At 40.2% G+C, this 25,527-nt stretch overlaps 2 protein-coding genes across 12 annotated transcripts in view; one reads left to right on the forward strand and one right to left on the reverse strand.

The window, feature by feature from the left end:
* Positions 1 to 15,786, reverse strand: part of ZIC4 (Zic family member 4) — a 253,895-nt gene extending 238,109 nt beyond the window's left edge. For 5 of the 11 annotated variants that reach the window (XR_007776028.1, XR_007776029.1, XM_050965963.1 and 2 more), the window contains exon 1: positions 1,985 to 3,607. Coding sequence is in view for 9 of the 11 variants with exons in the window: in XM_050965963.1 (XP_050821920.1) it covers positions 1,985 to 3,170 (1,186 nt within the window). In the remaining 2 variants the exon portion in view is untranslated. The other 6 variants (XM_050965965.1, XM_050965964.1, XM_050965969.1 and 3 more) reach the window with 6 other exon arrangements.
* A 661-nt stretch (positions 15,787 to 16,447) lies between these two features.
* On the forward strand, positions 16,448 to 20,431 carry LOC127057202 (zinc finger protein ZIC 1). Its single transcript, XM_050966016.1, has 3 exons — positions 16,448 to 17,718; positions 18,838 to 19,001; positions 19,810 to 20,431. The coding sequence occupies exons 1-3, from the start codon at positions 16,743 to 16,745 to the stop codon at positions 20,005 to 20,007; spliced, it is 1,338 nt and encodes a 445-aa protein (XP_050821973.1). The 5' UTR covers positions 16,448 to 16,742; the 3' UTR covers positions 20,008 to 20,431.
* Positions 20,432 to 25,527: the final 5,096 nt, after the last annotated feature.

The following is a 25,527-nucleotide window of genomic DNA, read 5'->3' on the forward strand; positions in this document are numbered from 1 at the left end:
AATTGTGAATAGCACCTCTATCAATTAAACGTTAAAATGCATGTGTGTCGGTGGGAATAGTTTCCAGACTCACACTTTTCACTATTGTTCCTGGACAGGAAAATGAATTCCTTCCATCTCCACCTGTTCCCTCTTGTTATAAATTAGATAATAAATATAATTTAATCGTGAAAATCCCCAAATCGCAAGAAATCCACCCGTTTCCCAGAGTCAGGGAAATGCAGTCATTAATATTTGAGAAGGCAATTATTTTCCTGTTGAATTCAGAACTGTCTTCATGAATAATTTGTAGAAAGTTCTATTACGGTTTCAGAAACATTTTGTTTTTGACAACTTCTGGGTGTTTAACAGAAACGACAGACCCGTAAAGGCCCTGCAGGATTTTTCAACATGCAGCAATTAGTCATTGGGAAAGTTAAAGTGGAAAGTATGTACGTACGAAATTATATTTAATAAATCCAAACCTACGATTCCTGTTATATCCTGAACCTGCTTCTCTGATGTAGGTCAATTTCCCTAAGAATTTAACCATTTTCTGCTTCACAGACTTCAAACAGTGAGGCCGTTAAAGAGCAGTAAAAGTTTGTTTACTTAAGAAAAACACTGTCATTAAGGGATGAGCTATCCTGTTTAATGGTTCTACCTGTTCTGAACTAACAGGAAGATGGCTTAGTGTATCATTTAAATTATGTGGGGTCTTTTTTACTAAAGAAAATAAATTATCGAAAGTCTACTAGACTAATAAAACATTGGAATATATATTTAAAAAGAGCTGGGGGAAAATACTATGTTAATAGCGATGGCTACTGTAAAATTACTGCGCTGTATTTAGAATACATTGATACAAAATGAGTATATTTCTCACGCATATTGTACCTTGTCGAGCTATAGCACAAAAATGCAACTGCACCAGAGTCAAGACAAACACCGACCGTGGGGGAGGGGGAGTTTTATGAACTGGAGGGCGAAAAAAATCGTTTGGCTGTAAACAGATCTTACAGTAGGATTATGTAGTTTCCCTAGTGCATAAGGCTGTACAGGAGGGGGTGGAAGGTGGAAAACCCTATACTGGAACAGATTTAATTTTCCGAAAGGGCTTATTTCTTATCTTCTTCTTCAGAAAAAAGCCAGCGCCAGAGACTACAAACACAGGCTGCTAAACTAATTAATACAACTTCACAGGCTGCTTCTGTACGTGTGAAAACTTTCTACGTGCAATTTCATTAATTATAGATGCCTTTCTGGCCGGAAGAGTTCAAACATCGCTTTGCAAAATCTTCCACGAGTTACTTTCCTTTCTGTGAACTAGGACTAACAGATGTTTCTGATACATGTCCTAATTTCACTTAACAGTTCTGCGAATGACATTTCAAAATGTACAGGCCGAAACAATACTATTTTTCCTCCCTAGAATAAAAACTTTCAGCTCCCCACATTTGCAAATGCACAGAGACCTTAGATGGTCATGTTCATTAAAAATGTCACTGTTATTCAGCTCGAACATTAAAAACTCCATCTGACCAAAACAAAACAGATGAACGAAAAGGTTGCAGCTGTGTTATTCTCACAATGTTAGAGGCAGCAGCATCTCAGCGACATCAGTCAAAACTGACCAGACAAGCTGTAATTTCTATTGTTCACTTTTAATTTGTGAGCTTGCACAATGATTTCATTTCCCCCGACTACTTTAAACCGCCAGAGGAAAAAAAATTCCCAGCCTGTGTGAATAGACGTGTAGTATTCATATCTCTCAGTATTTATAAAGATATAGATGAACAAACATTATATTAGTCTATATACGCTTTAGAATTTCTATACATAAATTCTGAGTTTTATTCATTTTTGAAAATGGAGAAAAAAGAAAACAAATCTAAGAATGTAATTAAAATAATTATTTGGTGTGCATTCATTCTCCATAACGAAACACTACTTAAAGAGGACGCTGAACAAAATAAAGAAATTAAGGATAGCTTTCAATACTGACCTGTGTGAGTTCTTTTGTGTATTTTGAGATTTTCTGATCTAGCAAACACTTTCCCACAGCCTGGGAAAGGGCAGGGGAAGGGTTTTTCACCTGTGTGGACTCTGATGTGATTTACAAGTTTATATTTGGCTTTGAAAGGTTTCCCCTCTCTTGGACACTCTTCCCAGAAACATATGTGATTGGACTGCTCGGGTCCTCCAACATGCTCCACTGTGACATGAGTCACCAGCTCATGCATTGTGGTGAAAGTTTTCGAGCATAATTTTTTGGGAGTCTGGTCCAACTCAATCCATTTACAGATGAGTTCCTGTTTGATGGGCTGCCTCATGTAACGAAAGAAAGCACCAGGGCCGTGGTGTGGAGCCAGATTCACGTTCAGATTCATGCCACCGTAGCTATGAAGCGAGGAAGCAGCAAAAGGATCGGTCCTGGAGGCTGGTACTTGAGTGAAAAGTTCAGACCTGGCGTACATTTCTCCAGGTAACCCCAGTCTTATCTGTCCGTTTAGATGGCCACCTGGAGTTGCATGGGGAGGCTGCTCATGGAGTCCAGAGAACAGAGAATGATTCCCAGCTTCTGAGTGGTGGTGACCATGGTGTCCGGGGTAGCTACCTGTTGTTGAGACAAACATTCCGTGGTGAGAGCTTGTAGCAGTGTGTTGCTCAGTTAGCCCTGGCATGACTGGAGCTGTCAGATCCCTGCGTATTAAGAAGTCCCTACCTGCTGAAATAGCCTGGGCTGTGCGAGACACTGGGTAAGGGACTGCTGTTGACTGCGCCGGGCCAAACGTTCCTGTTTGACTAGAGACCACCTCAGCTTGGCCTGCCATATGATGATGGTGGTGGTGGTGGCACTGGTGGTGAGGATGAGGATGAGGGGCAGGGCTGAGTTTAAGGGCCGCAGAGTGATGAGGATGATGATGATGATGATGGTGTTGGTGCCCCATGTGTTCAGGCCGGAATGGATTCGGCCCTAGGCGGGATTCCGCGGCGTACTCCCCAGGGTGCGTGGAAGCCACTGAGTGGGGATGCCCGGCGAAGCCCGGGAAGCCTGTCATGCTCTGAGGGGGGTGGAGATGATGATGGTGGTGATGAGCCCCTGCCAAGTCTACTAATCTCAGCGCCGTGTTCCGTTTGGAGAGTGCAGCAGGGTCCATCACTGGGCTCCCCAAAGCATCCACGCTCATTAGCTTCTAATTCTAAAAAGTCACCTGACAGCGGGGAGGAGAGAGACAGAGACAGAGAGAGGCGAAACTTTTTTTCCCCCAAAGTTTTTTTTTTGGGGGGGGGGATAGGGGCTGGGGCTGGTTTGGTTTTTGTTTTTGTTTTTTTGTTTTCCTGTTCCCTCCCCCCCTTTTAATGCCTACGTGGAATCCTATACGCTTGAGAGGCAGCAGCAGGGCGCTGGGAGGCTGCTGAATAGAAATTCGTAGACACGCCGCCAGCCCAGAGAGCGAAACAATCACCGAGCGCTCTCATTGGCCATAGCCTGCTCGCTGACGTCAGCGATGACAGATCCGGCGGCCGACTGAAAAGCTTAATCAGGGTGCATGTGTGTGGAGGGGGTAGGAGGTGGTTGGGGCTACGCAGGCGCTAACCGGGGGGCGCCCCCTTCTCCGCGAAAAGCCGCCCTTCCCCCAGTGCCTCGCCAGCGAGCAATGCCCGGCGCCGGCTCCCCGCATTTTGGTGTCTAGCTGCGTTTCACTGAGAGCGCAGGGCAGGGCCAGCCGGCGCGGCAATCGCCTGGTCCTGGCCCAGCCCAGGCTCCTCGCTGGCTCTTAGCGGCAATGAGCGGCAGTAGCCGAAGGAGGAGCCAGTCCAAGGGAAGCAGCTCCAGCCGCGCTGCTGATCGTGCTCTGGGTGCCCGCTCGCTGGTGCCTCCTCCCCGCGCTCTGCCCTTCGCCCCGGGGAGGCCGATCGGCAGCCGGAAGCCTCTGCACTTCGAAACCCGTCTGCTTCCTTGGTTGGCTCCGCCGCTCTCCCGGACCTAGCCTCCCCCCGCCGCCAAGCAGCCTCCCCCTGCACCCGCTCTCTCCCCAGAGCCCCTCCAGAGCCACCAGCCGGCACGTAGCGGCGAACCGCGGCTGCCTTCGGAACAAGTTGCCTGATTGGCCGCTCGCGCGCCCGTTGCTTTGTTAAGTCGAAGGGTGACTTAAAGTGCAGCTCGCGACAAAGATGGGCTGGGGCTTCCCCTAACTTCCGTGATCCAGCCACACAAAACGCCCGGGGAAACGGGGAGGGGGGAGACAGGTCCTGAGCCTGCACCGTTTACCCTCCCTCCCTCCCCCACGCCAGGTCACTATCTCAAGTTTTGAATAAAGGGCGCGGTTGCACTTTTGTCTCGGTTTGTGAAAACCTACTGAAGTATCCACCTCCTGCCTGAAGGTCATTCCCGAAGGAAAAAGGGAAGCATGGGGCTGCTTCAGCCTCCCTTGAGTAGCATCCTTTGTGGGAGCAAGTTTTTATTGATGAAACTTAATGCTCAGATTCAGCTCTGATGCTTCGTTAGGATTTTCCCCCCCATCATTTTGACTCCTGTTTATTTATAGCACACACAAATCTTTCCCATGTACGAGCATTTCAAGGGCCTTTTCTCAAACTGAAAGGAGGACAATGCGAGGGGACGAGCTCTGCATACAGAACACATCATGGGAAGCAGAGCTGGGCAACTCTTTAGATTTCTGACACTTGTTGACAGCACAGATAACAGGTCTTTCTACTTGAGAAAAAGTAGTTAAGCGACACTAGAGTTTTACTTTCTGAGATTACACAATTTGGCTAGTTCTGGGAGTATTATATCTTTATATCAAATCTTAGAAAGGATTCTTGGAGGAATCCCACGCCACATATTTAAATGTCAACAGTTATTTTGTTAATGGCTGCTGGAGTAATATGATAAATCATTACATTAAGAATGAAACTTAGTATTTAACGCAGAAAAGGGAACACTCTCCCTCTCTCTTTCTCTCTCTCTCTCTCTCTTTCCACTTACAGAATTGTGCAATCTAACCACCATCTTTCGATTCTAAGAAAAGTCTTTAAATACATATAAGGTACTCTCTCCTATTTTTATACTCCTTAGAAGAAAGAAAGTACATTGGCTGTAGGATTTACATTGTTAACGATAAAAGTGTAGTCTAGGGTTTCTGGCTTTATGCACTGAGGCCTTATAGATTTATTAAAGTTTAGAGCTTTAGCACAGGAGAGAGCCTCTACTTAATTTTTTAAAGAGAAGTATTGTGAGTTAAAAAAAATCCCGGAGAAAGACAGTGGAAACAGAGCGTCAGCTTTGGGAAAGAATAACATAACAATAAATATCTTCCTATAAGGTCATCACAAAATTCAATAGTCATAAATAGTATTCGCTCAATAACAGAAAGAGTTTTTAAAAATAAAACAACAAATGAATATATATTTTCACATTGTTACAATTTTTATTTATTGACTTCCTATTAACTTGTCTATGAACACTTTATAACATTCACTCTACATCTGGAGTTAGAAACCCCCAATGCAATTTCCAAGTTAAAACGCATAATTTTGTATTTCCATAAAGTTTAACAATTGCTAACTACGTCCGTAAACGATCATCTTTATGTTAAGTAGTAAACCAAGATAACGGTTGGCATGTTAATACCTAAACCGCGCTATTCTCATAACACAGGCAACTCGCCAATGACTTGTAATCATAAGTTTAAAGTGTAGGACGTACGTAATTATATGTGGGACATTTTTATTACTGCTTTGCATAGCGAGCGTTGGCTACTGTTACATTTTTTGGAATGAGCCTGGATCTGACTCTTTTTTCTGTAACACAAAACTAATATTTAGCTAGATCGTCGTATTTACGTTATTGTGTACATATTTTTGACTTGAGATGATGAAAAATGACACATGATACAATTAGTTATCCATCCTTACATAACATGTTTACTCGGGCATATTAAACTACACACCAGCAGTTAGCGCCACAACATCTTAACTTTCAAGTCTATTTGCACTAAGTAATGCATTTGACATTCCTATTCCTGCCCATCTCAATAGGAGTGCACTTTGCACAGAAGAGATAAACGTTAGGAATTATTAATCTGCTACTTACAAATATACTGAGAGTGTGACTTCCAAATATAGCTGTTTCCTCATACCTCTTTAAAACACTTCATCTCTACATACTTGTTATCCATCAATTCTGACACTTCTCAGTCAAGGGAGAAAACATCTGGAACAGTTTATCAATTAAAAATGTTATCACCAGTTTGCTTAGGCTATTTTAAAATATTGTGATGGTTTCCTGTCAAACATTATTGGCTCTGTTCGGCCCTTACTTAAATCCTGAAGTCTTTTTTTCTTCTTCATGAGTCGAATGAAAAAAAAGTGCCACTCGGTGTCTCTCTCATTATATTAGGTGAAGTTAGTATTTTCACTCCTATAATTTGTTGTGTACCTTGGGAGTTCTACTAGTGTGTGTGGAGGAGAAGGGGGGGGGCGAGGGGAGCCGCGCACATGACTAAGGGAAGGCGGAGAGATTAGAAAAGAGGAGGAGGACCTGGCCAAAATCGACAAAGTTACACATCTCTTGCAGAATGTTTTGAAAACGTGAGTGCTTGTTAATGCAGGCCTTTGGCAGCTTGACCTCGCCTGACCACCACTCACTCAACTGATTACTTGGGTCTCGTTAATCCCGTTTGCAATACGAGCCATGTTTTACCAGATAATCCATACTGTACGGACTGTGCCTTAAATATATGAAGCCTCCTATAATCCCTTGCCACATTAGGTTTGCAGGGTTACTCTACCAATTTAGATTTTCAAACCAACATGGCAATTGCAGGGGAATTCCTCTTCTCTACAAATACTGGAGTTCATCCTGGACTTCGTAACTCTAAACCCTTTACGAGGAGTCTGCAAGGATAACAGTAATTGCACAATACTGTTTTATATCCTGAAACGGAGATATCACAAGACGACGTGGGGAACCCAAACATCAGGCAGTGTTATTGGAGGGTTGTTGTTGGTACTGGGGACTGGCATGTGAAGAACTCCATTGTTCTTCTTGTCCCATCACCCGAGGGCCAGTGCCACAAAGGGTGTCCATGAGATAACATTTGGAGCTTTAGAAGTGGTAGGCACCAGGAATCAGCACTTGTAGACTGATTAATCAGTTTCCCCATCTATTTCCTATACATCTAAGCTGTTACTGTGTATTAGCCCCTGGTGAATACTTCCTGGTTGTGTTAGAATGCTATGTAAAGGGTACAAGTTGAAATAAGGCGTTCACAGATTCTTTCTCTAATCAAATCAGAGAATCAACATTTGATTGCATTGCAGTAATTAAATGAATAAACTGTGAAACCAGGCCAGCAGGTCAGGAGAAACCGAAAGCTAGGGGTGCTGGAACAATTTTTATAGTGGGGGTGGTACTGAGAGCCATTGAACGAATGGGTAAACCTTGTATATAATGGAAACCACTTCAAACCAGGGCGGGTTGCGGCAGCACCCACAACACTCATAGTTCCAGCACATATGCCAAAAGCTTCCCCTACCACAGAGTAGACAGTAGGAGTGATGCATTATTAACACAAATAAGAGCCTGAATAAATAAACTGGAGCACAGTTTGGGAGAAAGACATCTATACTACATATCGAGCATAGTATATTGAGAATCAGCTGGAAAAGTTGAACACAGCATTATTTTTTCTTCTATAGTTGTACAAATATAAAAATAATTTCACACACATAAAAAGTGAATGTGTGTAGTATTGTGTTTGTTTCTCCCACCTGTGCTGTCCTTCGTCACCTTTAGCAAAATCAGATATGGTGACGATTTGAAAGCCTAATTATCCCCAAAATTTTAGTTTACTGCATTTCTCTCTCAGGGTTTAGTTTAGCTTCCATGTTTCGTGCAATCAAGAGAATTAACACACACACAAAAAACCAAAAACAACAACAAAAACACCTCATCCCCTCCTACACACTAAATTTGTACAATCTAACTGCTGAAGCTATATAGGAGCTAAAATGTACTGTACACTGTTTGACTGAAAATAGGAATCGATGCAACAATATACATTATTTATGGTCAGATCTTCTTAATAGTAACAGATTTACAGCTCCACTCTATTTCAGTTTTATTTCAGTATAAATATGTACTCATATTTTCTAGTAAACCTAGCGTTATTCATGATAAATGCCAAACACTTTTCTTGACCTGCATGTCAGCTTTACCACATAAAAAGAGTGGACATTTGGAATATACTCTCTACCTTGGGGCCAAATTCTACTCTCACATACACTAGTACCAACCGCGTTGGCTTTCTACTGTCCTTTTCAGAGGCGTTTGTATCGCCGTATCCGAGCAGATTCTGTCCTTTAGTTTTTTGTTAGGTCACTAAAATTTTTCTAGACAATCCACTGTTGAGGTTCCTGAAACTTTTCAGTTAGTTCTATGGAATATATCTTACTATCTGTTAAATGGCAACCTTTCTGAAAGGGGTACTATTAGCTAAAACTTCGATTTAACCTCATTCATTTTGTAATTTGCGATTTTAAACCTCGGGCTTTATCTGTGAAAATAAGGATTAATCCCGATTTGAAAATCCTAATTGCAATATTTACTATAGAAATGGAAAGGTCAAGAGCAACTAGCAGAATTTACAGAAGAGTTATGTGAACCTATTCCTTGATAATTAAGATCGGATTTGGGGCTACAAATGTCATAAGTATGCTGAGTCTTAAGACGGAGATGAAATAATCATTAAAACTAAGAGCTGATGCAAGGGATACACATAACTGCAGCAAAATAATATTTGGATACACTGTTTAAATGCATGGCAAGAGGTATTGTTTAGAGAGAAGTTGCTAAGGGAAATTTTCAAAGGGAAAAGAGAACATTTCATGAAATTCGAATATATTCCTCTTTTGTTACTAGTTCATTTTTCTTTTCTTTTAGTCAGATCAGTTTGCTTCAGGATGTTCTAGAGTGTGTGGAAAATCCAAAAGTCAAAGGGGTAAATTAAGGCACTTTGGTTGTATGTGTGTGTGTTCTCCACATTTTAGAAACTAGAGGTACCCAAGATAAACCAAATCATATGCTTAGTTTAAATAGAATATATCATTCAATACCTCAAGATTAAGGTATTCCTGTCAGATAAGATGTCAGTCACTAACTCCTTAAAGCTTGGTAGCCACCACATTGTGAAAGCCTGCTATCCCTGGTAAAGATGATACATATCATGTAAACCCCATCAACAAGATCAAAGTCTTCTGCTTTAATAGGATCCAATACATGTCAAACCTCATTCCAATCAAATCGTCCGTAAATGAATTCAAGATGAATATGTCATAGAATAACGTGACAGTGCAATCACATAGGGTCAGGGGTTGTTGTTTCAATGAGAGAGGCGTCAAATATTAATTCTAGAACCTCCAAATGAATAGGCATTGAGCAGGATTAGGCAGCTGCTGGTGGGGCGTTGTGTCACTGATTTGTGTTTATGCTAGTACGTTAAACACTAAGCTGGAAAAAAATAGTCTCTCCTTTGAACTGAAAAAAGACATATTTTAACTTACTTGACTTTTCCAGGATGTTTCTGTAAAGTCGTTTTCTTTTCCTCATTACCAGAGAAGTCTTATGTCTCATTTCCTGACTTTGTTCCTGTTCGGGGAGAGGGGAGAAAAGTTAAGACTAAATATATGTGCATATGTTATAAAATGGTTATCTGAGTGTATGATTCCAGAATCATGTAAGAAGACATTTTTAAAAAGAAAAGGACATCTAATACTCATGGAACTCAATCTTTCTTTGACCCTTCAAATATTGTAGAGGTAAAAATGGAGGCTTCCCCAAAATGCTCGCACATGTTTTAAAGGGTAATGAGGTTTCTATGGTCGATTTTTAAAAATCTGTGAAATGACATCTTTTCAACTCTGCTTTGATCTGGCATTCACCTTCTGGCAGTGCATTTTTAAGGCGAGTTACCACCAACTTGGATATATTCTGTACTTTTCACTTCTAAAAATTTCATCCAGTTTGCGAGACTCCAGCCCAAGTTGTCTCCGTTTTTAATTGTATCAATATTGATTAATATTACAAAGTTGATACTTTTTACTGTATATAATTTTCGACTCCTTCTCTCTGTAAAACAAACCACTGTCACTGCTCACGCCGTAACTTTTAGACAGCTTTGTACCTATTTAATGTAGCAGTGAGAAGTACGAATAATAAGGAATGCTTACTTGATTTTCGGTGCAATATTTGAATCAGGATTCTGAACTTTTAAATGCAAGTTTGAATTTAAAGGTACTTTATGATGTTATAGACGAAGTAGGAATCTGAAATCACTTCGATCATATGAGCTTTCCTTTAGTATACCAGGATGGAAGTACAAAAAAAGCAATACTAATACCAATAATAGGATCTCATTTACAGTTGCTCATGAAGCTATAATGGATATTCACAATCTTTTAAAAAATAATTTTACTTCCTCTTCAGGATTGTTACCACTGGGATGAAAATTAGTGTGAGAATAAAGATAACCATAAAACCTATCCAGGAGCTTTAACAATACTTCCCAACTTTCACCTATGATTATTAAAATAAATCAATAAAGGCTGCTCTTTTACAGAGTGGACTTTTAAAACTTGTTCTTTACTGGTAAGGACATAGAATTGGAAATGTTAGAATAGTTTAATAGTCAAATAACCAGGGAAAAAAGAGTTATTTTCCCTGGTTATTTGACTATTAAACTATTCTAACATTTAGAATAGTTTAATAGTCAAATAACCAAAGTAATGAAGTGCTGTATTTAGTATTTGAATGGTCTCCATGTGACATTCTGTTTGAAACTAAATATTAGTTAAAAAAAACTGGCTTCTAATCCTTCGCGCCTTTCTCACGTGAGTAGTCCCTCTGGCTGAGTAAAGGGAGAAAGATTGTCCCATTATTTTGATGAACAACACTAACCTTTTTATAACTATTGATTCAAATGTATTATTCCTAGTTAACAGTCATCAACATGACATAAGTTAAGACTAACTGTTAATCGTGCCTAATCTAATAGGTGTTCACCCTATGCCTTTTCTGCTTACAAAATTTTAACAATAGTTACGTTCTTCTGTGAGGTGTTAATTTACTGCAGAGCAATTGGTGCTTATATCTCTAGTGACATGTGTGTCTCTGTGTGTTATTTGACCTCTAGAAAACTTTGACTTCTGATACGGGTCAAAGGTGCTGAGGGAACACTTCCATACTAAAACTAGTTAGTCTGTAAGCAAATATTATTTGAAACATGGCTCTGATTCAGCAGACTACTACAACAGCAGTTTTACCAAAACTAGTGCCCACAGCAAACATATCTCTGGAATACTGGGCAAAATTTAAGTTTCCTTTTATGAGTTATTGCAGTCTTAATACACACACCGCAAATAATATCAGATGCAAAGACCTGTCTTTTCATCCCCATTTATCATCGCTGGAAACCTTTACTTAGCCCACCTGTTCAAGGAAATGGGATGAAGATTTAATGTTTGCCTTCAAGATTTCAATGGATCTTGTTCTTTTTAAATAAGTTAATATGAATGATTCAGGATAGCAACAAGCCTAAACTGTTCAAATAGAATCTCCCAAGGAGGAGAGATTCTCCTCCGGGGTTTGGCCTTGAGCGTATTTCATGGGTATTCAAGCTATTCTGGAAAACAAGGGGAGTATAGAACAATCAGGGCAGATAATTAAAAATAACAGATGGAATTAAAGCGGGGGGGGGGCGGGCGATCAAATACGATTAATCATTAAAATGAGAGGAAAGAGAAGAAACTGCAAACATTTGTCCCAGGTTAGACACTGGAACCACGCATTGTGCTGGATGCTCTGGGTCTGGCACATGTTGTCGGTCGCAGGTCAGAGGTCAAACTCTAGAGTATTTCCAAAGTCGGCGACTTCAAGAGCTTTAGCCTTCACCACTTACGCAAACCGATTAACTACATTTCCAACGCTAGGCAAGAAAATTAACGCCCAACGTCGATCGCGGTTTGGAGGCATTGTCAGATCTCAAGGGGGACTTGTTTTACAGCTGAATGCAAGGGGAGTCTGTTTGCAGGAACCACCTCTCTGCAAACTCTCCAGTTTCCTTTAATTCACGAAACCCCAAACGTTTCTCATCAATCAGTTACCAAACCACTCGCCTTGCACGCGTGTGGGTAGCACAGGGAATCTGCAGGCGTTTCTTTTGATTTGAGTTGATTTCGAAGAAAAATGTTACTAGAAGGAGGTTGCCTTTTGGCAGTGCAAGCAAAATAAACAGGTCAGTCAGTGAGGAACCGGGATGGCAGCCCTTCCCAAGGAAGGCTCTCAATTAGGGGTTTCTATTGTCAAAGCTCGGAAGTCTAGTAGCTTGTCCACTAGACCTTTTCCAGGAGACAGTTAACCCTTTCACTGCTCAGAAAGGAAAGAAACTGCGACAGAAAAGCATCACCATACCAATGAATGCTCAACGGACAAACCCAGGAGGAGAATCTGACTTCCTCTTGCAGTACCTCCCTCCTGCAAATTCTTTCCTTTTTACTGCAGCCCCAAGCAAGGCTGAGCTGCTCTGTGGGAAAGGAGCAAACTCCCCCCCGCGCCCTCCATCCAGGGCTTACATTTGGGCAGCCCCCGAGTGTATCCGCCTGGAAATGTGCAGTCTCAGCCCTTCAAACAGCGAGTGTTCTGCTGTTTGTGGCTGCCCGGCAGCCACTGTCCTTAGCAAGCAGCCTTCTCACTGGGGCTGATTTATCTATCCCTCTCCCCTAGGCTTGCCCGGCTCGGTCTCCTGCTCCTCAGCAGTGGCTGCAGAGAATCTTTTTTCCCTCCTGTCCCAGTGAGGGGGAAGAAACCCCTTCGCCATCCACATGGGAGGGATGGGCAGGCAGGCGGGGGAAGCTTCTTTCTCCTGTCCCGTTGGGTGCGCAGAACCCTTCCCCGCGCTGCCTCCTCAGAAGTGGTGTTTCTGTGGTGTTTCTCGGAAAGTCACCTTCTTTCTGTCCGAGCTGAGGCAGAGAAGCCCCTTCCTCCTCTCCAGTAGGTGCGAAAAGCCCCTTTCCCTGGTGCCTCTGGATCCCAGCTTATGGGGAGAAGAAGCCCCTTTGTACGGTGCAGAGAAGTCCCCTATCCAGCCCTGTGAGGGGGAAGGAGCCTCTTGCCCTTAGCCCAGTGGTAAGTGGGTATCAAGTCCCCTTCCCAGTCCCAGTAGGTACCGGGCTGTTTCCCCTTGCCGAGGTATGCCAAGCCTTTTCCCACGTGGGTGAGTAGATGCCAAGCCACTTCCTCAGTGGGTGAACGAGCGCCAGTCCCTTTTCTGAGTGGGTGCCAAACCACTTCCCATGCGAGCGAGAGGTTGCCAAGCCCCTGTTGGTGAGTGGGTGTCTAGCCCGTTCCCTTGTGGGTGAGTGGGTGCCAAGAACTTTCCTTGCTTGCCCGTGCCTCCCCCCCGAATTCACTTACCCCACTCCACCTGTTGAAGAGATTCCCTCATTTCTGCACATCATTTCTGGGCTGACAAAAAGGGGTGGGGGTGGAAAAGAGAGACAACAAAACAGCACCTCTTTGGCGGTTCCAGCGAGGCGGTCATCCTTCATTTCTTCTTTTCTTGCTTTCTGGAAGCAGTTAGGGAATGTATGATGAAACAGAAATGAGCCGTCAGGAGGATATTTTAATGGCTTATATGTCACAGTTGGTGCATGTGGCTTTGAACTGGAGCAGCTTTCGTTTCCTGCAGAGAGCGAGCCGCAAATCCCACTTGATAACTTCTACAACCCACAACTTATTTTTTTTTAACATTCACTCTTACTCTGTATATTTAGACACGGTTCCTAAAAAAATCCCCTTGTCAGCCTTCCCGTTATATTTTATACGGATTTGAGATTATTTGGTTTTCTTTGCAATTTGGAGGTAGTCTAAAGAATGGACAATCTAGTTGATTGCTCTCCTAGTGTCACTGCCTTATAGATTTACATTACGGTCTAAGCACACCAGAGAACCTTGTAGAGTACGCTGGTATTTTTAGCAGAAAACATACGTGGTAATATAACATACATTTAAAGATGTAAGAACACACACACACGTGTAGTTGGTTTAGACCTGTTGCCATAAGTCATCGTAAATGTAATTTCTTCACATTTATTTCACAAAATTAATGCAAAAACGCAGCTCCAGCTAATAACAGGAATTATTCAGACTTGCTAGATCCAAAGGTAATTACCGGATAAAAGTGCTCTGAAAATCATTTTCATTGACTGAATCCATGCAAACTACATATACATCTAATGTACAGCGATGTATTTTGCACTGCATTTCAAATTTGTTTAAAAAAACAAGAAAAAAACAAAAAAGAACAACAAAAATCACCTGCCAGTTTGTATTGCTTTAAATGTGCAGCCCTGATAAGGACAATGAGAAATATGCAAGCGATATCTATGTTTATCGGTTTCACCAGTACCTGCGGTAGTGATTACTTCCTAACGCCTTTATATTTGCAGCTGAAGATTGAAGTTTCTTTGTTCAGGAATAAGAGTTTGAGGTGCTCAGATTTAGCTCCGAAAAAGCCAAATGAAGTACTGAACAAAGGGTAAATTGAAGGATTCCGACTCTCAGCTAGCTTTTTGTGTTTTCGTTACTAGAAATAATTAGATCTAATGAATATGCAGGCGACCGAGTAAATAAATAATCTGCCATTTTAAAATATATATATACGTTCTCCGTAAAATGAAATCTGATATTTTATGCTCGAGCATCGTTTAAAATAATGTACAAATGTTGCTTAGCTTAATTGATTGAGTCACAAAGATTTTCTACTTTTAAGTACCATACTTATACCTTTCAACAATCATTTTAATATATAGTCAATGACTCTTTGTAGCAAGAACAAAAAGGAACTATTCGCAGTTTTTCAATAGACTTTGAGCTGGGGAAAGACAGGTTAATCGAGGGTTGCATCTGGAAAACAACCAAGTGTTGTATGTTTGCACTGAATCCAAATGTCTGCATTTTCCTAACTAAATCAAAGGGAGTGTTATTTCTTTTTCTGCTCACTCATCTGAAGGTAAGTAAATTTTCTCTGGCGATCAAAAGCCTGGTCAGCAACAAAGACACCGCCTGCTTTTTCCACCGTCCTGGTGTGGCAAGTTGAGGAATTTCAATAACTGTGACAAGGGTGACTGATTTGTGAACTAGAAAAGGTTTGAATGTCAGAAAATTTACATTGCTCCTATCTATCGAGGATTTTAAATAAATTAAAAAAAAAAGTCTCCGGGAGCTTCATGAAGCACAGAAGAAACAATGTAGCTTTGGGAAATTTACAGTTTTACCTGAATGAAAGAGATCCCGCGGGAAAAAAAAGAGAGGAAAGAATAAGAAATAAGGGGGGAAACAACAATAAAAAGTAGAAAGTTAAGAGTTCTCACCCACCTGCATTCTGATGGATGCAGAAAACAAGAGTTATTTCAGAAAACTGATGGGCTGTTACCCAGAGAAATCACGCCTGTTGTTTAAAAATAAAATCGAATCCAGTCAGCACAAACTCTGGAGAACTTCAGTTACAAACAAGGAGAAAAGACAACTTCAAAAGAAACAAGTCACAAAAGGGCTTCCCTTTTCAAACCCTAAAAAGTTGTGCAGTGTTGTTAAAAAAAATCAGGAAATCATTGTGATCATCATTAGTATTAGTATGGAGGAGAGGTAAAAATAATAACAAGAAGAACAATAATCGAGTCTAAGATTATTTTAGCACCCATACAAAAATATACGTTTGAAATATTTGCGTGCAAAAAATATTGGGCTTGATAAAAAACAAAACAAAACAAAACAAAAAAAAACAAAAAGTTGCTACTCCTGGAAACCCTGTTTGTCAAAAGGGATGTCAAAGCGCTTCACAATACCTGGGATTGATGAGCCGGGCGAACCAATCAGGAGACAGCAGAGGCTTTGCGAGCCCTTAGTTGGAGAAGAAGTGGGGAGTTGCAAGGGAAGGGGGGAGTCGCCAGGAACCAATGATCTCCCACGTCCGCCTTGACGTCGCTCCTCCCCTTCTCCCATTCATCAAGGAGGGGGGGGACGGTGTCGTCTTTTCAATTCATTTATCTGCAGGAATGATTGCCGCTATCAGTCTCGCGTTCACCGCCCGGCTGAGGAGGTGAAAGTTTCTCCCCAGGAAGATAAACCGCAAAAGACAATATTGTGCATGATTTGCGCCTTTTTTTTGCAAAGCGAAAAAAAAAAGGGCGAAAAAAAAAAGGAGAGAGAGAGAGAGAGGGGGAGAAGGAAGAGTGTGGAGAGCTCGAAGAGAAGAGAAAAATCTCTCGGCCACTTTGCAACATTCCTATAGCTAAAAAATAACTGAAGGGAGTTGATTTTTTTGTTTTTTATTTTTTGTTTTTTTGTTTTTGCCGTGTGTGTTGGTCTCTCTCCATTACCGTTACTTGCAGCCTGTTTATTTTTTACCCCCTGGCCTCCCTCCTCACTTCAAACCTCCCCGAAAAGTCTCATCAGAGAGACAGTGAGGTTTTTGTGCATGTCTGTCTTATTCTAGCTTTCTTGCTCATTTGCAGCTGCGAGATCTCCCACACTTTTTGTTTCCTTTCGGGGCGCTGATGCAGATGGTGGTGTTTTTGATGTGGTTGCTTTGGTGGTGATTGTCGCTGACTTTCCAGAGAGGGTGGTTTTGCTGCTGCTGCTGCTGCTCCTCCGTGTTCCCCCCCCCCCCCCGGGTTGCTGCACTGAGAGTGGGAAGATGCTTCTGGATGCTGGACCGCAGTATCCCGCTATAGGAGTCACTACCTTTGGATCGTCTCGCCACCACTCCACGGGCGATGTAACGGACAGAGAAGTGGGACTGGGGATCAACCCCTTCGCCGACGGCATGGGCGCTTTTAAAATTAACCCCAGCACACACGAGCTGGCCTCGGCCGGCCAGACCGCCTTCACCTCGCAGGCACCCGGCTACGCGGCGGCGGCGCTGGGGCACCACCACCACCCGACCCATGTCAGCTCCTACTCCAGCGCAGCCTTCAACTCGACCAGGGACTTTCTCTTCCGCAACCGGGGCTTTGGCGAGGCGGCGGCGGCCAGCGCCCAGCACAGCCTCTTCGCTTCGGCTGCGGGCAGCTTCGCTGGACCCCACGGACACACTGATGCCGCAGGACACATTCTTTTCCCCGGGCTTCACGAGCAAGCCGCGAGCCACGCTTCTCCCAACGTAGTGAACGGGCAGATGCGTCTGGGCTTCTCCGGAGACATGTACGGGAGGCCAGATCAGTACGGCCAGGTCACTAGCCCCCGATCTGAGCACTATGCATCCACTCAGCTCCACGGCTACGGCCATATGAACATGAACATGGCAGCCCACCATGGGGCAGGGGCCTTCTTTCGCTACATGAGGCAGCCCATCAAGCAGGAACTCATCTGTAAGTGGATTGAGCCCGAGCAATTGTCAAACCCCAAAAAGTCCTGCAACAAAACTTTCAGCACAATGCACGAGCTGGTGACTCATGTCACAGTGGAGCATGTTGGAGGACCCGAGCAGTCCAATCACATATGTTTCTGGGAAGAGTGTCCAAGAGAGGGGAAACCTTTCAAGGCCAAATATAAACTTGTAAATCACATCAGAGTCCACACCGGTGAAAAACCCTTCCCCTGCCCTTTCCCAGGCTGTGGGAAAGTGTTTGCTAGATCAGAAAATCTCAAAATACACAAAAGAACTCACACAGGTACAGTACAGTAACCTTCTCTCTAGATTTCTTTCTGCAGATAAAAGAGTCAAGCTTTTCCAGCAAAATAAATGGTGGTGTGGATGGGGGAGGGGGGAAAACACTGGATATGGTGACTTGTTTTCTGAAAAATTGTATGTAAAATGTACGAGATTACTTTTTAAAAGAGGCAGCGTGAGAAGTTAATTTCAAAATCAACTCATTAAGAAAATTATCTCCCCCAACCTTTATGAAAAATAGAGAGAGAGAGAGAGATAATTTGCTGCAGAAATACAATCGTGAAAGAAAAATAGCAGCAACCTGACTTGTTAAATTTATAGGTTTTAATTAATTGGTAGTCGGCAGTTTTGACTGTATTACAATGAGAAATTGTGCTAAACATACAGTCAGCCAATTCGTCTCCTCTTTGTAATTCATGTATTTGTAAATATTTAATTACATGGAGTAATTTTAAGTAATCTGAACCTAAAGTGTTAATCTAGTATTGTAGTATTAGAAACCAGTTGGGATCAGTAAAAACATCTCTAACCTCAATACTTATATAAATAAATATATATGCGTCTCTTCCTGCTTTTACTGTTGTACATTTTTTCCAAATAATATGAAGAGTGATTTTAGCAGATGATTCAAGACGACGTTGGTAGCTTTTAATCCAGTGTAAGAATCACAAGCACCCGTCGTAATAATATCCAATATTGTACGAAAATATAGGGACTGGGTATGAGGTGGGTAGGCAAAATATCACGAGAATGAGCCATTAAAGCAGAAACTAGGCACCAAGGCTTGCGTATAAGTGCTATAACGACTGATGTATCGCTGCCAGCATTATAGCGAGCCAGATATGCCAGGAGCTGAGAAGTGAAAATGAAGCTATCCTAGAAAGAATGTAAATAGTGTGAAATTAAAACTCTTCAGAAATATGCCTTGTACAACGATTGAACGATTTTTAAAAAATGGAAGAAAACAAGGCTCTGAGATTCAGCATTTTTAAGTTGGAAAGTTACAAGTAATTAAATTGACCACGATCCTTCTGTCTGGTAATTTAATAATAGTCATAAAAAATATTGATTAATCCTAGAAAATACAGTTTCTCTAATCAGATCATTTTTTCTGTAATAGGCGAAAAACCATTTAAGTGTGAATTCGAGGGCTGTGACAGGCGCTTTGCAAATAGCAGCGACCGCAAAAAGCATATGCATGTGCACACTTCTGACAAACCTTATCTCTGCAAAATGTGCGATAAGTCCTACACTCACCCAAGTTCCCTCAGAAAACACATGAAGGTAAATTGATGTTGCATTGTTTTATGTGATGTTATCTCGCCTTTATCCCTGACGTTTTATTGCTGATTTACAATGCTTCTACTGACACAGAATGAGAGACTTAAAAAGTGAAATGTGTTGACTATCTATGTAGCTGGGTGGTTGCAAAGAAGCATATTTTAAAGTGATCTGTGGACAGGAAATTGGAAAAGACAAGGGCAACCTGGCCAATAATGTTTTTACTACAGAAAGGTTTAAACAACCACTGTTTGTTTTGCTCAAGGGCAGATAGCGTTTCGCTGCTGACTGTCTGTGAGCTCAGTTATTTACGTTATAAGCGTCTTACAGGGGAGTAGCCCGGTTAGGGCTTTTCTGGGTGCACTGCTTTAGTGCAGACTTTCAGTAGAAGTCTCAATGATGGGCATATAGAAGGGACGCAAGCAAGGGGAACTCCTGGTTTCTTTTAAAGCCAAATTCTAGCAGATCCGCTCCCTTTTATGTACTAGGGCCGCATTTGCCTTACATGCTAGTGCCTGGAAAGATATTCGCAAACGGACTGTTTAGCCATACCGCCCGAGTCGTGCGTGTTTCTGGGATACCACCAATCTGCAGTATTAGCGATGCGATGTTTTCCCTCAGACTTTGTCTTAAAATTACGATCTGTAGCGTTTCAAGGCTAACTTGTGAATTCAGCTCAGAGGTTCCCTGTTTGGAGGGAGGAGAGGAGGACGGGGAAGGGGTTCTAGAGTTCGATATGATTATCGAACTAATAACTACACTTTAACAAAACCCCTTTCGTTATCTATTTATGTACGTATTTATTTTGCAGGTCCATGAGTCATCCTCCCAGGGGTCCCAGCCTTCTCCCGCCGCCAGCTCAGGCTATGAATCCTCAACGCCCCCAACAATCGTGTCTCCATCTACAGAAAACCAGACCACAAGCTCCTTATCCCCCTCCTCTTCAGCAGTCCATCACACGTCCAGCCACAGCACGCTTACATCAAATTTTAACGAATGGTACGTTTAAAACAAAAACAAACAAACAACAAACAAACAAAAACCCTATTTAAAAGACTCCAAAATTAATGAACACTTCGAAAGCAAATAAATACATAAATAAATCAAAAGCTGCCAGTAGACCCAGGACCGAATAAAATGAAGAATCTTTTTCTGTTTTGTTTTGTTTTGTTTTGTTCAAAGGCTTGGTAGGCAAAGGGGTTAGTAGAATGCATGAGAGGACAAGGTTACCAGGCCAAATGCCAAATGTGTAGGGCTGGACTGGAACCACTGATTAGAGGTCTCAAATTGCATGTCTCCTTGGGCAGCGGCTTTTTTTAAATGTAAATACAGAATTATTAGCTTAAAATGTACTGTTTGATTTTGTAAATAGTCATATCGAAAGTTGAATAAGGGGATATGTGGAACTGTGGTCTTTGCATATATGTGAGGGAAGGGGGGCGAGGGTGGGTGAGATGGAGGGTGGGGGAGGTGGGGGGAAGAGGGAGGAGGTAGAAATTCAACTATTTGTACTGAATGGCAAGAATGTTCTAGTAAATGTGTACCAAAATGTGAATTACTTTGTATTATTACAGTCTAAACGTCGATCTAACAGAATATTATTGGTATTAATGTGCTTTTTTTGTATAAAGTGCAAACATTTCGTCCCAAAGTCCAGTCTAAGTAGTGCAGTAAAATGTTGTTACAATGTCCTGTCAAAAAATTCGTATAGTGAAAGCCTGGATCTACGTGTCAAACTGTTACATTTGTTTATGTAAAGTGATATTAAAAAGATATAAACTATATCTGTCCATTGCTTTTGGCAAATACAGTAACATAATGTATATAAATCCTAATTTCCATATTTATCCGCATGTAAAGGTCCGGTTATACATGTTACAGATATTCAATATTTATGGCTAGAAGAATTGGTATGTAAAATTTAGTTTACAGAACTGTTTGGTAACATTTCGTACCTTATTAAAGATTCTTAAATCCCATGAATCGTGATAGGAATTCTTATTCACTCAGTCAACCTGCTGCAACTTCAGCTAGTTTTAATATCTTAGAATAAAACAGTACCAGATTTTTTCACTGCTTTCCATTATGTCATCAGTAAAGCAGCGACGGTGATATAAATGTGATAAATGAAAGGATCCCTGCTGGCATTAGTATAGTGTGTAATTAGTATTTATATCAAAATTTATGAAACAAATTTTCGGCCGCAGTATAATTTAAATGACCTTTGCAGACATAGAATAACAACCATAAAAATAACAGAAATAGATTGCATATGCTACATACATATTAATGTGGATGAATTGTACAAGAAAGTTCCTTTCTATACTACAACATTACAAATGAATCTGGATGTACTGTGTCCCTAAATTAAATTAATTCGGATAACACATATTAGGAGATTTAAAAGAGGATTATTTTAGTTGCTATTTTAATTTCAAACATTTGTGACCATAACTAATTCTCATGGTGTAGATTCATGGCTTTCCAAGGGCCTCCCCCCCCCCCGAAATACAACACTTGGTTCATAAAGGCGTTTTTACTGATATTCCTTAAAACGTGATGCTAATTTAAATCAATTACTTCTTATGCTCTGTTATTATTATTACTATAATTTTGCCAGTGTTAATAGCTTTCTAAAAAATAAATGTAGGGGGTAAGAATTATTTTATGTAATTTGATTATCTTTCTATCTCTTTTATTTATTTCTCATTTACTTAAGAAATTCGTTCCATTGGCTGGCGTTGATACAGTAAATTTGTAAATGAGAAGACAATATAAAAAATCTAAATTACTTGTGCTTAATGACTGTAGCAGAACGCCTTTTCTCTAAATCAGATTGTCTTTCTTGCAGTTTAGTTTGATAGATTTGCAAGCTGTACTGCTTCCACTAACTTAGCTACGGTTGTTGGAACTGTTGGGCTTTGTTCCTTGTTGTAGCTTGCATGATCGCCCCATTAAGCAGACAACATATCAACAGACAACACAAATCATGAGCTTGGCTAAAGCTGCGAGTGCTTGTGATATGTCATAGAGTGAATTGCACAAACTGACCTTCCAGTAGACCAAGATGACACTTTAACAGCTTCTTTAAAGAAATATTATGTGTATAGTAAGTCAATAGGCATATTAACTGCTAGAAGTGGGGGATGGGGGCAGAGCTGGAAGTATGTGTTCATATTAAAGCATTCACATTTCTTTTATTGTATCCGTAAACTATCCATAGCATATTACTGATAGATTTTTAAAGTCTTCTCATGTCCCCTTACTATTTTTATATCGCTATTTGTGACTTATCTCAAAAATAACTCTGAATCAGTCAAAAGAGAGAAAGAAATCTTCGGCTAGTTCTACATAGACTCATTACCTCTAAAGGAACTGTGAGAAATGTTATAGTTTAACTTTACTTTCTCCAAAATGTTATTCTTATTATAAGTCTAATATCAGCTTTCAATGAAAAGAGCGCCACCTTGCAGGGGTATGCGAGATTTAAAGAAGTTCAAGACCACCTGGACCTAAATAGAATGTAGCAACTTGAAGACCTGTATTTAATAAGACAAAATAACTGGGAGGGGGGAATTGTTTAATGTGTCTAAAATGTTATATCCTGGGAATGTTTGAAGTTTATTTTTTCCATCCGTGTACAGGGGAATGAGTTTTAAAATAGTATAGGTGGGTTTGGAAATATATGGGGAAATACAAACCACTACCAGCATAAATTGAAGAAAAAACATAATTCGGTAGAGATATTTAGTCTAAAAGATGAATATTGCAAGTTTGTTTAAGCTTGCATAATTAGTCCCTAGTGGTCACTTAATACAGACCTATTACTTACATATATCTGAACACATGGTTAACGATTATTCTTTTCTGCTTTCTGACTGAGATTTGTTTCAACATCGTAAAATATCGAGATTTAATTTTGTTATTGTATATTTGTAATGCTTTTTTAAACACAATGACGTGAAATAAAGAATGATCGCTACACCATATATGGTTTGAATTAGGGAATATTCCTAAACCTAAAATTGCTAATGCGGAATTCAAATCTACTTCATAATTAAAACGTTCTCCTTGGCTTTCGAGACAAGGAATAGCGTTTTGAAATCACATGGTACAGAGATATGTTGCAAAGATAGTGATTATTATATCGGATGTTTAACTTGCTTTAGCTAATAACTAAAACAAATTCAGAGTAGAAATTAAGAGCTGGCCAGGATCTATTAAAAAGAAATGCATGAAAAGAGTAATGTTAAGGATAGAGAGGTTGCATATAATAGCCTTTCAAACTTGAATGTACTCTATTATTTTGTTCATACCTTTAATGTCTGCTTCTTGAGATGTATTTTTCATACTTTTCTTCATGGGCTATTAGGTTTCGAAATACATGAATGTTAGTAGCGAAATATATTGTTAGACTCTATTTAGCAGAAACTGAAGACTGTGCTGAAAATGACTTATTTCGTGTATAGTTGTGTATTTTGATTTAGCCAGTATGCTGTAGCTCAAACTATTACCTCTGCTTTACCCTGTTAGGGCATTTAGCGTGCTACAAGTTATCGAAAAGTTCTATAGTGTCAATACGAAACATCTGAAGATATTCAACAACCCAACAATATTTATCAAAAGTGAATGTAAAACAGGATCATGTGTGTGTACATATTATTGGGTTGTTGGATATCTTCGAATGTTTCCTATGGGTGTGTGTATATATATGTGTTTCATATGTGCGTGTGTGTGTTTGTGTTATATGCACACACATATATAAATGCATAACAATAATCAGTAGTTTTCATCTTTCTTAAAGAATCGTCTTTCCAATCGCTTTAATCGTTTGTGAATGATCATTTGCATTTTTAAAAGCCGAGGCCAGCGTTAAGAAGAGGTAAATAAATACATATCCGAAATAAAGATATAAGCTTTGAATTGGCCTTGTCTGCTTATCGTTTTTGGCTTTAACTGTTAGTCAAATTAGTAGTCACACTACTAAAGGATATGCCATTGAACTTCTTTTATTTGTTGATTTTCTGATCAGATTGGTAAATTGTCACAATTTTGTAAGATTCTACCTCTAAAAATTACCTGTTCATTAAAAAAAATACTTCTTACCAGTTCAGAAAATCCCTCTTAAAATGAAAGTATGTATTCTTTGTGTACAAATATACAAATAACGAGAAGGAATAAGGCCGCCAGTCTGATCAGTCCAATTTCTATTAAACTAGCAAAAAAACCTACAATACATGTTAAATATAAAATTTTCAAGAGGCAGCATTGCAAAAATTAAAATCTCTATATAACAGATTGCTGACAGTAATGCAAGTGCATCTGGAGTCTTCTGGTGTAAGTGGCTCGACGTGTATTTCACTGGTGGCCACTACTGAATAAACAATTTGAGAAACATGTATATATATACACACATAAACATACTCCTAGATACAACACTTTTGTTTGCAGTATACTTAATCTTTAGAATAAGTTATCGAGCCTTCTGTATTAACCAGTCACGAATATTTTAACAAGGTGTTTAAAGAGGACTTTGTTACATTTTCGTTAAAACATGAAAATATTGTTGTGAAACGTTGATGCATGAATCAAACAAGTATCAAAATGCCCGGAAAACTTTCCAGATGTAATTGCATACAAAACGTATACTCAGCAATATTGAAATATACAATGATTTTTAAATAGGCAGAGAAAAGTCTTATTTAGAAAACGTGACTGAGTATTGATCAGTTCTGATTCCATGCAGCCATTGGATGCACTATTTTATATAGCTAGATTTATCTATATTTTGTGTCTCTGTCTGTGTCCACACATATATATACAAAATTGTATATGTGACTAAAACTACAGTAGTTCTGTACTGTGGGTGTATATATATATATACACGCTATATATATTCTCTTTCTATATATATACACACACATACACAGTTATATATACATATACGCACACTACAATTAGCACTTCCATTAGTAGCTTTATTTGTATTTTTTTTAATATTTAGTTGTGTCTATATTAAGATACCTGCACATGTATGTTTACATAATGCTCTTTTTCTCTATAGCCAGATTATTTGTGTGTGTGTGTGTGTGTGTATAGAATGAAATTATTTAATGAACTACTAATTGTGGACTAGAAATAGTGAAGAGGATACGCTAGTGTGTATTCTATTTTATCCCAAGTGTATTGTAACCGTAGTATGTACTATACACAAAACACAGCCAATGGTTTTTGTTTTGTTTTGTTTTTTTCCCCAGCTAAACTCTGTTAGGAGGGTTTGGTTCATCTTCGATAACAAGAAACACGATCATTTGAAACCAAGGGGCTATTTTTACCATGCAGCTGGAAGCTGTCATCAATTCATAACATTTATTTCGGCTTTAGAATGATAGTGTAAAATAGCATGAAGTTTCCAGATGACGCCCGTACTGGAGACAGGATTTTTAAGAATAATAAATCAAATGAACTACCATTTAGATATATACGACCATACTGCCTCACATCTTGTGTGTGTGTGTGTGTGTGTGTG

Source organism: Gopherus flavomarginatus, chromosome 8 (genome assembly GCF_025201925.1).
Source record: "Gopherus flavomarginatus isolate rGopFla2 chromosome 8, rGopFla2.mat.asm, whole genome shotgun sequence".
Lineage (NCBI taxonomy): Eukaryota > Metazoa > Chordata > Testudines > Testudinidae > Gopherus > Gopherus flavomarginatus.

Bases quoted from the DNA above. Each gene is read 5' to 3' on its own strand.
- LOC127057202 (XM_050966016.1), top strand. From the start codon at position 16,743: ATGCTTCTGGATGCTGGACCGCAGTATCCCGCTATAGGAGTCACTACC. The intron at 17,719-18,837 runs GTACAGTACAGT...TTTCTGTAATAG, and splicing joins ACACAAAAGAACTCACACAG to GCGAAAAACCATTTAAGTGT. The intron at 19,002-19,809 runs GTAAATTGATGT...TTTATTTTGCAG, and splicing joins CCCTCAGAAAACACATGAAG to GTCCATGAGTCATCCTCCCA.